Here is a 14,888-nt window from a genome sequence, read left to right on the forward strand (position 1 = left end):
GACGAATGCCTCGCAAGACGGAAAACCCGCTAGACGAAAGGGTTTTCCCTTTTGGAGGTGCTTCGCAAAACGAATTTCCTATGGGCTTGCTTCGCAAGACGAAAATGTCTTGCGAGTTCCTGCGGGGATTTTTTCCTTTCCCCCCCTTTTTCTAAGCCGCTTATCTGCTTATCCGCTAAGCCGCTAAAAGCCGCTAAAAGTGCTAATAGCGCTAATCCGCTAAGCCGTCAATGGGCTTCCTTCGCAAGACGAAAAAACCGCTAGACGAAGAGACTCGCGGAACGGATTATTTTCGTCTTGCGAGGCACCACTGTATGTGGCTAAATCTATGGGAGAAAGTCACCCCCATCAAGAAAATATCCCACTCTGGTGCTTCTCTTCCTTTTACATCCTCCAAACCGCTTGGAGCCTCTCCCTTCCACCCCCCGCCAGCTTCCACTGATGTGTAGTACCACCACAGGCATGTGTTCATGCCAACTTTGTTGCACCTGGTGTTGCAACCTGGTTTGGGTAGTTCTGCAGAGAGGAAGGAGAAAGATACATTGTTGTTGTTTAGTTGTGTCCGACTTTTCGTGACCCCATGGACCAGAGCACGCCAGGCACTCCTGTCTTCCACGGCCTCCCGCAGTTTCGTCAAACTCATGTTTGTAGCTTCGAGAACACTGTCCAACCATCTCGTCCTCTGTAGTCCCCTTCTCCTTGTGCCCCCCATCTTTCCCAACATCAGGGTCTTTTCCAGGGAGTCTTCTCTTCTCATGAGGTGGCCAAAGTATTGGAGTCTCAGCTTCAGGATCTGTCCTTCCAGTGAGCACTCAGGGCGGATTTCCTTCAGAATGGATCGGTTTGATCTTCTTGCAGTCCATGGGACTCTCAAGAGTCTCCTCCAGCACCAGAATTCAAAAGCATCCATTCTTCGGTGATCAGCCTTCTTCATGGTCCAGCTTTCACTTCCATACATTACTACTGGGAAAACCATAGCTTTTACTATACGGACCTTTGTTGGCAAGGTGATGTCTTTGTTGGCAAGGTGATGTCTCAAAAGCATCCATTCTTCGGCATCAGCCTTCTTTATGGTCCAAGAAAGATACATAGCTCCCAGCATTTTAAGAATGGTTTTGGTACCAGACTGAAGGTGCAATCCTGACTAGGGAGAGGGCTGCACTGAATACAGTGCAGTTTACTTCTGGGTAAACATGCATAGAGAAAAATATTTAGATTTCCTAGGTGGCTGCATCAAATTTCTAAATGCCCAGACAGCCAGTTAGGCAGGACACTTTACTATCTCTGCTGCAAGAGACAAAGAACTCAGCCATCTATTCTCCTCTTCCCCAGCAAATGTCTAACATTTCTGAATGGATATGGGTTGGGGTTTTTTTTGGGGGGGGATTAAGAGCTACTTTTTGGAGTTAACATACTTGTGTTGGGTAAAATCACACCTGTGTAGACAAGCTGCTGATAATTCAGATGTGCCGAATTAGAGACTGCAGGTCAGTCTGAGAAATTTGCTTAATTGTGAGCAATGTTCAACCCTGCCCTCCGTCGATGTGTTTTTAATAGCAGAAGCTTTGTAAGCATGATATAAATAACGTACCTTGGCAAGAGAGCAGAAAGCACTCCTCGTTTACTGCAATTAATTGTCAGAACACATGCAGACATGACTGCGTTCCAAGTGTGTCTGGAGTCTCTCATTATGCTGTGCTATTTTTGATTTCCCGTATTTAGATGCATAATTTCTGCATTTTAGAATTGCAGCAACTAGATATATGAACGTACGTCGTCACAGCATGTCTTCCAAATGGATCAGTATACAATATCATCTGTTACCTGTCTTTTGAAAGAATCTGCTCTCTTGCTGCTGTCTCACCAGCTCCTGCTGGTTCTTCTCCCTCCTCTTCCTAGTTTGACAATCCCTTTTTATGTGATAAATGTCACAGTGAGCACACTGGCAGATTATACGTTCTGACTATATTAGAGAACCAACAGCAAGATACTTCCCTTTTGGTAATTGATACGCACAGGCTAATTTGCACGTTGATTTAACGTTCTGGAACATAGTGTATTTTTTAGGAGAAGAGTTTTTTCAGCTGTGGAAGACAGTGGAAGCAAAGAAATCTAGCAAAGAGTGAGGCTGACACCGCAAACGTTGAAGGGACAGTTGTAGAGGGGAGCTACAGATATTGGCAGTATACCTGTGAATTGTTGAGGGTCAGGGTCTCTTGACGTGTCAGTCACAATGCTACTTGGATCAATAAATGGGAGAGAGGGCATTTCAGGTCAGATGACCATTGCAAGTCTACTTTCCTCCGTCTGGAGCCCAAGTGGCGTGCAGGGAGGGAGAGGATAGAAGCTTGGGGAAGAAATCCTGGGCATATTTGTGATGGTGTTCAGAATCACAGGTCCAAAGGAGGGCCTGAGCAAGTGGTTTGATGCAGGAATACCAAAGAAGGGTGTCAAAAATGCCAGAATCAAAGAATTGTAGAGTTGGAAGGGGACCTTGACGGTCATCTAGTCCAACCCCCTCGCAATGCAGGAATCTTTTGCCCAACATGGGGTTCAAACCCACGACCCTGAGATTAAGTGTCTCATGCTCTACCAACTGAGCTATCCAATAATAAATGCCAATAATATCCAGTAATAATAATAATAATAATTTATTATGGAGACAGCAGTCACGAAATTTAAAGACGCCTGCTTCTTGGGAGAAGAGCAATGACAAACCTAGACAGCATCTTAAAAAGCAGAGACATCACCTTGCCAACAAAGGTCCGTATAGTTAAAGCTATGGTTTTCCCAGTAGTGATGTATGGAAGTGAGAGCTGGACCATCAAGAAGGCTGATTGCAGAAGAATTGATGCTTTTGAATTATGGTGCTGGAGGAGACTCTTGAGAGTCCCATGGACTGCAAGAAGATCAAACCTCTCCATTCTGAAGGAAATCAGCCCTGAGTGCTCACTGGAAGGACAGATCCTGAAGATGAGGCTCCAAGACTTTGGCCACTTTATGAGAAGAGAAGACTCCCTGGAAAAGACCCTGATGTTGGGAAAGATGGAGGGCACAAGGAGAAGGGGACGACAGAGGACGAGATGGTTGGACAGTGTTCTCGAAGCTACCAGCATGAGTTTGACCAAACTGCAGGTGGCAGTGGAAGACAGGAGTGCCTGGCATGCTCTGGTCCAGGGGGTCACGAAGAGTCTGACACGACTAAACAACAACAACAGATTTATACCCCACCCATCTGGCTGGGTTTCCCCAGCCACTCTGGGCGGCTTCCATTAAAATATTAAAATACAATCATTCATCAAATATTGAAAGCTTCCCTAAACAGGGCTGCCTTCTGGAGCTTTAGTAAAGAAAGGTGGAGAGACCTGATGCTTTTGCAGACGCAGGGAGGACATGGCGGCAGATCAAGGGAAGTAATAGTGCCACTGTATTCTGCTCTGGTCAGACCTCACCTGGAGTACTGTGTCCAGTTCTGGGCACCACAGTTCAAGAAGGACACTGACAAACTGGAACGTGTCCAGAGGAGGGCAACCAAAATGGTCAAAGGCCTGGAAACGATGCCTTATGAGGAACGGCTAAGGGAGCTGGGCATGTTTAGCCTGGAGAAGAGGAGGTTAAGGGGTGATATGATAGCCATGTTCAAATATATAAAAGGATGTCACATAGAGGAGGGAGAAAGGTTGTTTTCTGCTGCTCCAGAGAAGCGGACACGGAGCAATGGTTCCAAACTACAAGAAAAAAGATTCCACCTAAACATTAGGAAGAACTTCCTGACAGTAAGAGCTGTTCGACAGTGGAATTTGCTGCCAAGGAGTGTGGTGGAGTTTCCTTCTTTGGAGGTCTTTAAGCAGAGGCTTGACAACCATATGTCAGGAGTGCTCTGATGGTGTTTCCTGCTTGGCAGGGGGTTGGACTCGATGGCCCTTGTGGTCTCTTCCAACTCTATGATTCTATGATTCTATGAATCAGGCATCCAAAAAACACGACCGGTCCAATGAAGTTAGTGTTGGAAGAATCATTGTTTCAACACTGGTGATCTTTGCTTCTTCCAGTACACTGGCATTAGTTCGCCTGCCTTCCCAAATGATGTGCAAAATTTTTCAGAGGGATCGTTGATGGAATCTTTTGAGGAGTTGGAGATGGCGTTTATAAGTGGTCCATGTTTCACAAGCATACAGTAAGGTTCATAGAATCATAGAATCATAGAGTTGGACTCGATGGCCCTTGTGGTCTCTTCCAACTCTATGATTCTATGATTCTAAGAGCCCAGCAACATCAAAGCAAGCCAGTTAGCATAGATCAGAGCAAGTCAGTGCAAATATGTATGAGCTCATCATTGCAACAACTACCAATTACCGTATTTTTCGCTCTATAGGACGCACTTTTCCCCTTCCAAAAATGAAGGGGAAATGTGTGTGCGTCCTATGGAGCGAATGCAGGCTTTCGCTGAAGCCTGGAGAGCGAGAGGGGTCGGTGCGCACTGACCTCTCTCGCTCTCCAGGCTTCAGGAAGCTATCCACAAGCCTTGGGAGCACAGTGGGAGTGCCCGCCACGCTCCGAAGGCTTGCGGATAGCAGCCTGAAGCCCGGGGCACGCTGCACAGCACGCCCCAGGCTTCGGGCAGATATCCACAAGCCTTGGGAGCCGGGCGGGAGTTCCCACCGGGCTCCCAAGGCTTGCGAATAGCAGCCTCCAAACCCAGCCCCACAAGCTTGGGGGACAGCGGGGAGGTGGAGCGCCGCCTTCCCGCTGTTCCCCGACCTGATCTGTGGGGCTGGTGTTGGGGGAAAGCAGCGCTCCCCCCCCCACCAGCCCCAAAGAGCAGGTCGAAAGGAACCCAAAGGCTCTAGAGCCCAGCGGAGTTCCCGCTGGGCTCCGGAGGCTTCGGGTGAACGCACCTTGAACGCACCTTGTTTTAGAGGGGGAGAACAAGAAAAAAAATGTGCGTCCTATGATCCGGTGCGTCCAATAGAGCGAAAAATACGGTAATTGTGGGGTTATCTTGTCTACCAAGACGGTGCTTGCAGGCCTCCCGGAACAGTTCCCCTTTTGTTCAGCGCAGAGTGGGAGGCACAGAAACCAAATTTAACAAAAGCAAAGATGCAGAATGACAATCTGAGTGTCAGCTTCAGCGGCAAATGGGGTGTTAAGGGGGAAAACGAGATTGATTTCGCAGGAATCATTGGGTCACACTACCAACTAACATATTACATGAGCTTTTAAATGCAAAAACTGTCAGGTGCGTGAACTGGAATAACATGGCCTTGGGAGGCAGTTGGGGGGAATCCAAGTCAGTTTATTTCAGTTTTTCTTTTTCCCTCTCGTAAATCTGACTTGTCCCTCCTTCCTGGGCAAGCGTTTTCTTAAAGCAATGGTAGGCTAAATTTTAGCTAGCCTTGCATATGTTTGCCAAAGCGCAACACCTTTCATGCAGAGAAGCATAGCATTCTATTAATTTACCGGCAGAGGGGAGAGACCCAGAGAAAATTAAACCTTCTTTCCTTCTGCTTTGTCGTGCAGGTTATGTATGGAACGCTGGTGGCTGTTCTAGTACTGAGATCTGTTTATATAGTCTTATGGTAAGGAACGGGTTAACTTTAAAACGCTTGCACTTGATCATTTGTGGGAGGGGAGTTTTTGGGTTTTTTGTTTTTTGTTTTGCTTTTTTGTTTATTATGTTTGAGTGTTCTCATTTTTTTCATTTTTAGCCAACAAAAAAGCCTGAGTCAAAAATAGCATGCAGCCTTCAGGGCTAGGCTTGTTCAGCGAGGACATGGGAGAGTTGCGGAGGGGTCCAGAACTGCAGGCTAATTCATAGAATCATAGAATTGTGAAGTTGGAAAGGGATCCCAGGGATCATCTAGTCCCTCTGCAATGCAGAGAGGGCCCCCACTCTGGCTGGCGACCACCTGGCTACATAATGATCTCTAACGGCCTAGGACCCACGTACCTATGGGACTGCCGCTCCTGGTATGCCCCGCGGAGGACCTTAAGGTCCACAAATGACAACATTTTGGAGGTCCGAGGTTGCAAGGTGCTTAGATTGGTCGCAACTAGGGCCAGGGCCTTTTTAGTACTGGCCCCAACTTGGTGGAACGCTTTGTCACAAGAGACTAGGGCCCTGCGGGACTTGACATCTTTCCGCAGGGTCTGCAAGACGGAGCTGTTCCGCCTGGCCTTTGGTTTGGACTCAGTCTGACCCTTATGTTTTCCCACCCCTTATGGTTTTGATCTATGGGCTACTTTCAAAATGAGGCTGCATTTTAACCTGTATTTTAAATTGGTTCCTCCCCCCCCCCCCCATTATGATTTTACTGTACTTTTACTGGTGTTAGCTGCCCTGAGGCCGGAGAGGGCGGGGTATAGATAAAATTTATTATTTTTATTATTATTAACTAAAACCGAAACGGACAGTCAGAATAAACGGGGGTTGAGCAGCTCTACTATGAGGAAAGGGTTCATCATTTGTGGGTTTTTAGTTTTGAGACAATGCGAGTGGAGGAGGGGACATGATGGAGGTGTGCAGAATTACCCAGAGTTTGGAGAAGGTGGGTAGCGAGAGATTTTCCCCTCCCCCCAACCCCTGTCCTAGTACAGTGGTACCTCGGGTTACATACGTTTCAGGTTACAGACTCCGCTAACCCAGAAATAGTGCTTCAGGTTAAGAACAGAAATCGTTCTCCAGTGGAACAGCGGCAGCAGCGGGAGGCCCAATTAGTTAAAGTGGTGCTTCAGGTTAAGAACAGTTTCAGGTTAAGAACGGACCTCCGGAACGAATTAAGTACTTAACCCGAGGTAGCACTGTACCTTGAACCCAGGGACATCCAACCGAGCCAAACATTGGTAGTTTTGGGACAGACGAAAAGAAAGGGCTTCTTCACATAGCTGAACTGTGGAGTTTGATCCCACAAGAGGCTGTGATGGCTACCAATTTGGATCGATTTAAAAAAGAATTAGGCCAGTCCGTGGAGGATAAAAGCATCGTTGGCTTCTAGCTGCAATAGCTGTGTTTCACCTCCACTGCTGGAGGCGGTGCATTTTCTAAATACCAGTTGGTGAGAGCGGCAACTGGGGAGAGGGCTGTTACTCTCAGGTCCTGCTCACTGTCTTCCGAGAGCGCAGGAAGCTCCCTTCACCTGAGTCAGACCACTGGTCTTCCTTTCTCAGCATTGCCAACACGACTGGCAGTGGCTCTTCCAAGATTTCCGCCGTGCCTGGAGAGGCCGTGGATTGAACACGGGGACTAGATGGGCCTTTGGTCTTGATCCAGCAGGGCTCTTCTGTTGTTAAATCTGCTTTAAGGTATTGAAAAAAATCTCATTTGCTTCTCTCTAGGGTATACCCGTGGCTGAGGGGCCTAGGCTATACGTCCCTGACAGTATTTTTGCTGGGGTTTTTCCTTTGGAACGTAGACAATATTTTCTGCGATAAACTGAGGTAAGTGAACTGCGGTATGTGATTCTTCTCGTTCACTGACTTTGCGGTTTGGGGGGGGGGTTTAACTCCAAAACCCCGTCGTTTTTAATACTGTTTTTGAAATATTGTAACCTGCCCTGAGACCTTGGGGTGAAGGGCTGGTAACAAAACATCGACAATAATAATGGTTGAAGTTGGCAACCGTCTGTCTTGAGACACAATAATAATAATAATAATTTATTATTTGTAGCCCGCCCATCTGGCTGGGTTTCCCCAGCCACTCTGGGCGGCTTCCAACAAAGACCAAAAATACACTAAAATGTCATACATTAAAAACTTCCCTGAACAGGGCTGCCTTAAGATGTCTTCTGAATGTCAGGTAGTTGTTTATCGCTTTGACATCTGATGGGAGGGCGTTCCATAGGGCGGGTGCCACTACCGAGAAGGCCCTCTGCCTGGTTCCCTGTAGCTTTGCTTCTCACAATGAGGGAACCGCCAGAAGGCCCTCGGCGCTGGACCTCAGAGTCCAGGCAGAACGATGGGGATGGAGACACTCCTTCAGGTATACAATGGAGTGTGCCTCCGGGGGGTAAAGTCAAAGTGCTGTGTTAGCAGCACCAAAGTGACCTCCCTGGGGCGCAAGCCTGGGCAGTGTGTCTGGAGGTCCTGGGTTGTCCAGATGAGACTTGCCTCTTGGTGCCCCGGAACGTAACCCCCGCGTAAGTGGGGAGTTGCCTACACAACATGCAGTACTAAATCGCCCAGTGGGCCGCTTGGCGTTGCATCACCCTTGTACACTCTGTTCTAAATTGTAGCTCCTAAATCGTAGCTTCACTGTCTCAGTTTGTCCAGGACTGTAAAAGGCAAAGGACCCCTGGACAGTTAAGTCCAGTCAAAGGTTGACTATGGGGTTGCAGCTCTCACCTTGCTTTCAGGCCGAGGGAGCCACTGTTTGTCCGCAGACAGCTTTCTGGGTCATGTGGCCAGCAGGACTAAACCACTTCTGGTGCAACAGGACACTGTGATGCAAACCAGAGCGCACGGAAACACCATTTACCCTCCCGCCACAGCAGTACCTATTTATCTGCCTGCACTGGTGTGCTTTTGAACTGCTAGGTTGGCAGGAGCTGGGACTGAGCAACAGGAGCTCACCCCGTTGAGGGGATTCGAACCACCAACCTTCTGATCGGCAAGCCCAAGAGGCTCAGTGGTTTGGACCACGGAGCCACTCGCATCCAGAACTGTATTCTTGCAACCGTAGCGTTTGAAGGTGCCATCTGTCAGACTGTAGTCAGTGTTGACAAACAGTATTAGAAGATTTTGGGTTAAGAGGTTGTGATGAGAAATGGTTTGCCCCCCCTACCCCCAGTTGTTGGTGGGGAAAGCTGGGTTTAGGAGGGCAACTGTGTTTGACCAAGGTTCCCTTGCAGCTGTGGCATTTAGCTTCCATGGTAGAGAATTGCAGAGACTTGAAAGTTACCTAAAAACAGCATGTCTTTGATCCCACTGCTACAGCAGTTGCATGCACTTTAGAGACCGTGTTGGACTGAACGTGAGCAGCTTTTTATCAGACAGTCCTGAGCTACATGGAAGATCTAATCTGTGTGAGCTTCACCCAGAGAGATTGCTTTAGTGACGTTACGTCCACCTCATTGGGCTGCAAATGGGCTGTGAGACGTGCTTTTGTCAGACAAGTCTTTTTCCACGGTCTTCTTTCACAGCCACCGGGGGGTGGAATGAACTGCCCTGTAACCCACACAAATGTCAAATTGAACATGCGGTTACAGAAAGCAGTTCTTGTCTCCGCTGACACAAGGAAGCCTCATTGCGCACGGAAAGGTAAACCGGGTGCACCAAAAAAACTATCAACACCTTTGACACTGGTTCCTGTGTCAGGCAAGCCCAAGTTTTCCTTGAGTGTGCAGCTTTGAGGAAGGTCGCCTTTTAAACTTGGCCTCCAATATATACACTGCAAGAGAACAGAAAGCACTGTTTCAGCAAGCTGCCAGACAAAGAAAATGTTCAGTTAGTATCGCCAGATCTTCCTAGAAAGCAGACATCCAGGAAACTGGACATTTCTGGTCTGACAGGTATATAAATGGAGCGGCTTAGAGGCCCAGGTTATGACTCTGTCCTGTTTTTTCCTCTCTCCACAGGGGTTTGCGGGCGAGGCTACCTCCGCTTGTGAGCGTCATGACGCAGTTTCACGCCTGGTGGCACATTCTTACAGGCCTCGGCTCCTACCTTCATATCTTGTTCAGGTGTGACGGCCTCCCCTTCCTGTGGGCTCTGGGTGGGGAAACTCCTGACCCATGTGCTGCCAACTTCATAGCTGTAAACCATTCTCTTTCCTTCCAGAAGATTAAGAAGCGTGACTGCTTTCTTGGTAAAAAGTTATGTTAATAAGATTAGGAGCTGCGTCCGGGGCTGTATGCATTGGAGAGGAGCAGCAGTGGGTGACAGGCAGCAAGGGGGTTGGCACGGAGGAATGGCAGCAACTGGTGCAGCGCCAGCCCTGTCATTAGGTAGAGTGGGGCAGCCGCCTCAGGCAGCTGACATGGGACTCTTCTGAAAGCGCAACAGAATAAATAGCAATTTATTCTTATTTTATTTTTCACTTGTGGGTAGGGCAGGGCTGGGCAATACAGTGGTGCTTCGCAAGACGAAATTAATCCATTCCGTGAGGCTCTTCGTATAGCGGTTTTTTCGTCTTGTGAACCAAGCCCATTGACAGCTTAGCGGATTAGCGCTATTAGCGGTTTAGCGGCTGAAAAGCGGCTTAGGAAAAGGGGAAAAAAAGGGAAAAAACCCCGCAGGAACTCGCAAGACATTTTCGTCTTGCGAAGCAAGCCCATAGGGAAATTCGTTTTGCGAAGCGCCTCCAAAACGGAAAACCCTTTCGTCTAGCGGGTTTTCCGTCTTGCGAGGCGTTCGTCTTGCGGGGCACCACTGTATCTGGTTTTCAACTTCTTGGTATATCACCAGCTAAACATCGCGATATACTGATATATCACAATGTCTGCAATAAGGGTGGAGCTATGTATAGTGGTACCCTCTGGTTGCGAACAGGATCCGTTCTGGAGGCCCATTCGCAACATGAAAAGAGCACAACCCGCAGCGGCGCATCTGCGCACGCGCAGGTTGCAATTCACCGCTTTTGTGCATGTGTGCGGTGTCATTTTGCGCTTCTGTGCATGCGCGAGCGGCGAAACCCTGAAGTAACCCTTTCTGGTACTTCCGGGTCGCCGCGGGACGTAACCTGAAAGAACGTAACATGAAGCGGACGTAACATGAGGTATGACTGTAGAGGCATTCGCTGGCTTCATGGTTTTCCCGCATTGTGATTTTTGCTTAGCACACATGCACGCACATCATGATTTGTGATACATTGCCAGGTCAAAAAATGAAACCGATGACGCATTATGGACTTCAAACCGGTTTTGGGCGGTATATCGCCCAGCCCTACTTGTGGGGTTAACTCATCCAGGTGCCACAATAATTTGACTATACAGCTGGACTCGTGGGGGCAGAGGAGACAATTGCCTTGGGAGGCAAAATGCCTGTCGCTGGCTCTGGCTATAGCTTTGCCCACCTGCCCTCTCCACCTTAGCTCTGAATACCAGCTGCTGGGAATTGCAAGCTGGGAGAAGGTAGTTGCACTCAGGCCCTGCATGTTGGCTTCTCATAGAGATGTGGTTGGCCAACCGGAAGAGTAGCATGCTAGACAGGGTGGGCCTTTGGTCTGATCTCCTCTTGTGATCCCTCACCTCAGTATCGCTGCACAAGAGTCCCAGCTTCAACAACAACAACAACAACAACAATAATAATAATAATAATAATAAATTTTATTTATACCCCGCCCTCCCCAGCCAAGACCGGGCTCAGGGCGGCTAACACCAAATATAAAAACAATTGATTGAAATGCAGCTTAAAAAACAAGATTAAAATACAACATAAAAACATTAAAATGCAGTTTCATTTCAGTGGACACTTAAATAAAAAACTTTATTGGGGATAAAAACGTCAAGTTTTAACCAAGGCCAACTATCTAGACTGGTCCTACGTGGGCTAGAAAAAAAGGCAGGGAAGTTCCCAAACAGGAGTTCCATCACAGAAGGAGAAAGGAAAAAAGAAAGAAAGAAAGAGGGGTAGGGAATCAAATAGATTCCAAGCCAAAGGCCAGGCGGAACAACTCTGTCTTACAGGCCCTGCGGAAAGAAATCGGATCCCGCAGGGCCCTGGTCTCATGAGACAGAGCGTTCCACCAGGCCGGAGCCAGAGTTGAAAAGGCCCTGCCCTGGTTGAGGCTAATCTGGCTTCCTTAGGGACCTCTAGGGTGTTGCTATTTATGGACCTTAAGGTCCTCTGTGGGGCATATCGGGAGAGGCGGTCCCGTAGGTACGAGGGTCCTAGGCCGTGAAGGGCTTTAAAGCTCAAAACCAGCACCGTAAATCAGAAGCTCCGCTCAGCGGTGGGCTTCCCTGTCCCATCAGATGCTGGCCCAGTTGACCTCCATGGTTCCCTGCCAGGTTCTCTCACAGTCCCAGGTACTCAAAACAGGAAGCTGGCTGCTTTTGCCTTTGTAGAGTTGGAAGGTTACCCCGAGGCTCATCTAGTCCAACCCCCTGGAATGCAGGAATCTTTCGCCCAGCGTGGGGCTCGAACTCCCAACCCTGAGATTTAAGAGTCTTGTGCTCTGCTGACTGAGCTGCCCAGCTCCAGTGTTCAGTTGAGTTGGGGCCGTGTTCTGTCGTCTCACCTAAGCGGATGTACCCAAGCGCTTGTTTTAATCTTCATTTCCTTCTCTCCACTCACCTCTCCTCTTTAGCTTATATTCAAGGACACTTTACCTGAAGTACAGGCCAAAGGTCAAGGTAAGAAATTCTACAGTAATTTACGGCTTGTGCAGGTGACGGGGCTTGTTAGGACAGAAGCATTTGAGATTGGTAGTGATGGATTATTTATTTTTTTCCTTTTTTGATTTGCTTTTCACTGTAGGGAAAAACAAAAGATACGGCATACATAAAATCTGCAGTGTCAATTTAACACTGAGAAAGAAGAGAAAAGGGCACACGCATCCTGAGCTATATTATTCAAAAACATAATGAACCACTGTCATTCCGCCCCCACCAATAAATTTTATTGAGTTTTAAAACCTGCTTGAGTCCTTTTGTAGTGAGTTAATTTTTGTCACCAGCACAATGGTCCACATCTGGAAGGGACCTCTTGAGAAACGAAGCGATCCATAAGCGTTTTCCAGTTAGCCTGCAGCTGTAAGGAGATTTATTGCATCTTCTAAATGTGATTCATCGACCAGGCGATCGAGGTAGCGCCAGCAAAACCATTTCGGGGTCTGGAGGCGTTTTAAGCAATCGTAGCTGAAACAGTTCTGCAGGAATTTTGGATTAATGGACGCAACCAAATTGCATAGAAGGAATGTGTAGGTGTTGAGGCACACTTGATCTTGCAGCCTGGCAGGTTGTGACGGTGTGCTTTCTTTGAAGTAAGATTGTGATGCTCCTTCTTTTGGCTCAGAAGTGGCATTCAGGACCAAAATATTCTTTTGAATTGCTCCAGCAAGGCTCTTTTGTTTCCCCATCTTCACATGTGTAGACAAGGACCCATAGCTCAGTGGTGCGGCTCATGCTTGCCATGCAGAAGGTTGCCAGTCCCTGACATACCTCTCTTGTTAACAGGATCAAGAAAGGAGTCCTCTCTCTCTCCCTCTTTTTCTCTGAACCTGGGAATTTTTTGATAGCCCTGGAATTCTTTTGCCAGCCGCTCGACTTCCCAAACTGTGGTCTGTGGACCACAGGCTTCGTTCAGGCAGACCAAAATGAGTCAGTAAAGAATGCATACAGTTTGAGTTCTGTGTAATTCAGATGTCATACAGTAACATACAGTATAGGAGATAAAAGAATCAATAAAAAATGCAGCGTGCGACAACAGGCACAAAATAATAATAATTAAATGATCTGCCAAGACCAGCAATTTTCCAATGGTCCGTAGAGGGGGATTTTCAGAACCACCAGGGTAAACAATACCGGGCTGGATGGATAAATGATCTGTTTTAAGACTGCCTCCTTTGTTCCCGCAGCATTTCCTACACCCCTGGGTTTTTGATACGGTGCTTGTTTTCCCCCTCTGAGTAAACAAAGCAAAGTTTTCATTGACAAATCAATAAGAACATAGTTTCAAAACTTTTGGATCAGTTTAAAAACATGTATCCCTCGTCGATTTGAACTGCTTTTAAAATTCACCTTAACGTCTTGCAAATCCTTCAGTGGCAGCTGGCCGTTTTGCAGAGAGCACCCTCCCTGCTCCCCCTTTACAAGAGAGCCTGCCTCTTCCAGAGTAGATTACTCCGCTGTTAGATGCGTGTGTCAGCATAGAACAAGGAGCAATCTTTGACTTCAGAACGATTCGTTTTCTTAGTAAGCGTAACTAATCAATACACAATCACTTGAATAGCATCTCTCTTTTTGCATGTGTGCATTTATCCCAAACTCTAAACCAGATGTAGGCTCTCTAGATGTGGGACTCCCAGCTCCCTTGGTTCTGTTCGCCGGAGCCATTAGCGATGGCTGATGGGCATCGGGAGTCCAAGAGCATCTCAAATTTACCATGGTGTAAGTGATTCTGAGGTCTCTCAGAAGCTGCTGCTTGCATTGCAGTGCCTCCACTGGGCAGCAGCACATTGGCTTCCCTTGAAACAAAAGTTCCAGTTTCAGATATTTAATTTTGTTGGGGGGGAGAGAATGTTGAACACCAACCCCTACACTGCTCTTGCTTCCTATGTACATAAAAAAACAAAACCCAAGCATGTTGCTTGCATTCATACGATTAACTTGACGCCTCGCTTGCCTTTTTTATTTATTTATTGATACAGCAGGAAAGAAAGAAAGAAAAAACACAAATACCAAATTACACACAGGAATAACCATAGACACATAATTTTCTTAACAAACAATAAAACATAAATTGGTCTTAACGCTAAAGACCCAACCTCCCGTCTATTCCATATTTCGATTTCATATTACTTATTACCAATACACACTTTTATCATAATTAAACTTTTTCTTAATATATCTAATTTCTTACATCAACCTTGGAACTTATTACTGAAGTTCCTTCAAATGCTGCAACAGAATTTAAACTACTATGTTTCAAATATTCTTTGGAAACCTCCCATTTTGAGGCAAATTCCTGTTTTGGTTTATTCTTTATTTTTTCCGATAGACCGTCTAATTCAGCATATTCTGTCAGCTTTTGGATCCAAACTTGTATACAAGATTGGACGCCTTGCTTGCCTTGAGTGTTTCTCTTGGGGCCTAAGGAGCAAGCGTCTTTAAAAAGCCCATCAGAACATGGCTGTTTTGAACATTGTTCTGAAACGTTGTTCTGAACCACCAGAACGACGTATCCCACAAGAGTAATGAAACAGCTTGCACCCTTTTTTCGTGTGTGGAGGC

At 47.1% G+C, this 14,888-nt stretch overlaps 1 protein-coding gene across 2 annotated transcripts in view; it reads left to right on the top strand.

Annotated features, from left to right (window-relative positions):
- The window catches only part of ACER3 (alkaline ceramidase 3), a 59,564-nt gene that overhangs the window by 34,424 nt on the left and 10,252 nt on the right, over positions 1 to 14,888 (top strand). Inside the window, exons 7-11 of one of the 2 annotated variants that reach the window (XM_079974144.1) lie at positions 5,521 to 5,579; positions 7,336 to 7,437; positions 9,573 to 9,677; positions 12,245 to 12,290; positions 12,415 to 12,575. In XM_079974144.1, coding sequence (XP_079830270.1) covers positions 5,521 to 5,579; positions 7,336 to 7,437; positions 9,573 to 9,677; positions 12,245 to 12,290; positions 12,415 to 12,462 — 360 coding nt within the window. In that variant the 3' untranslated portion in view covers positions 12,463 to 12,575. Of the gene's footprint in view, positions 1 to 5,520; positions 5,580 to 7,335; positions 7,438 to 9,572; positions 9,678 to 12,244; positions 12,291 to 12,414; positions 12,576 to 14,888 lie in introns of those variants that run through there. The other variant, XM_079974143.1, reaches the window with a different exon arrangement.

Source organism: Podarcis cretensis (assembly GCF_951804945.1).
Source record: "Podarcis cretensis genome assembly, chromosome: 4".
Taxonomy (NCBI): Eukaryota; Metazoa; Chordata; class Lepidosauria; order Squamata; family Lacertidae; genus Podarcis; species Podarcis cretensis.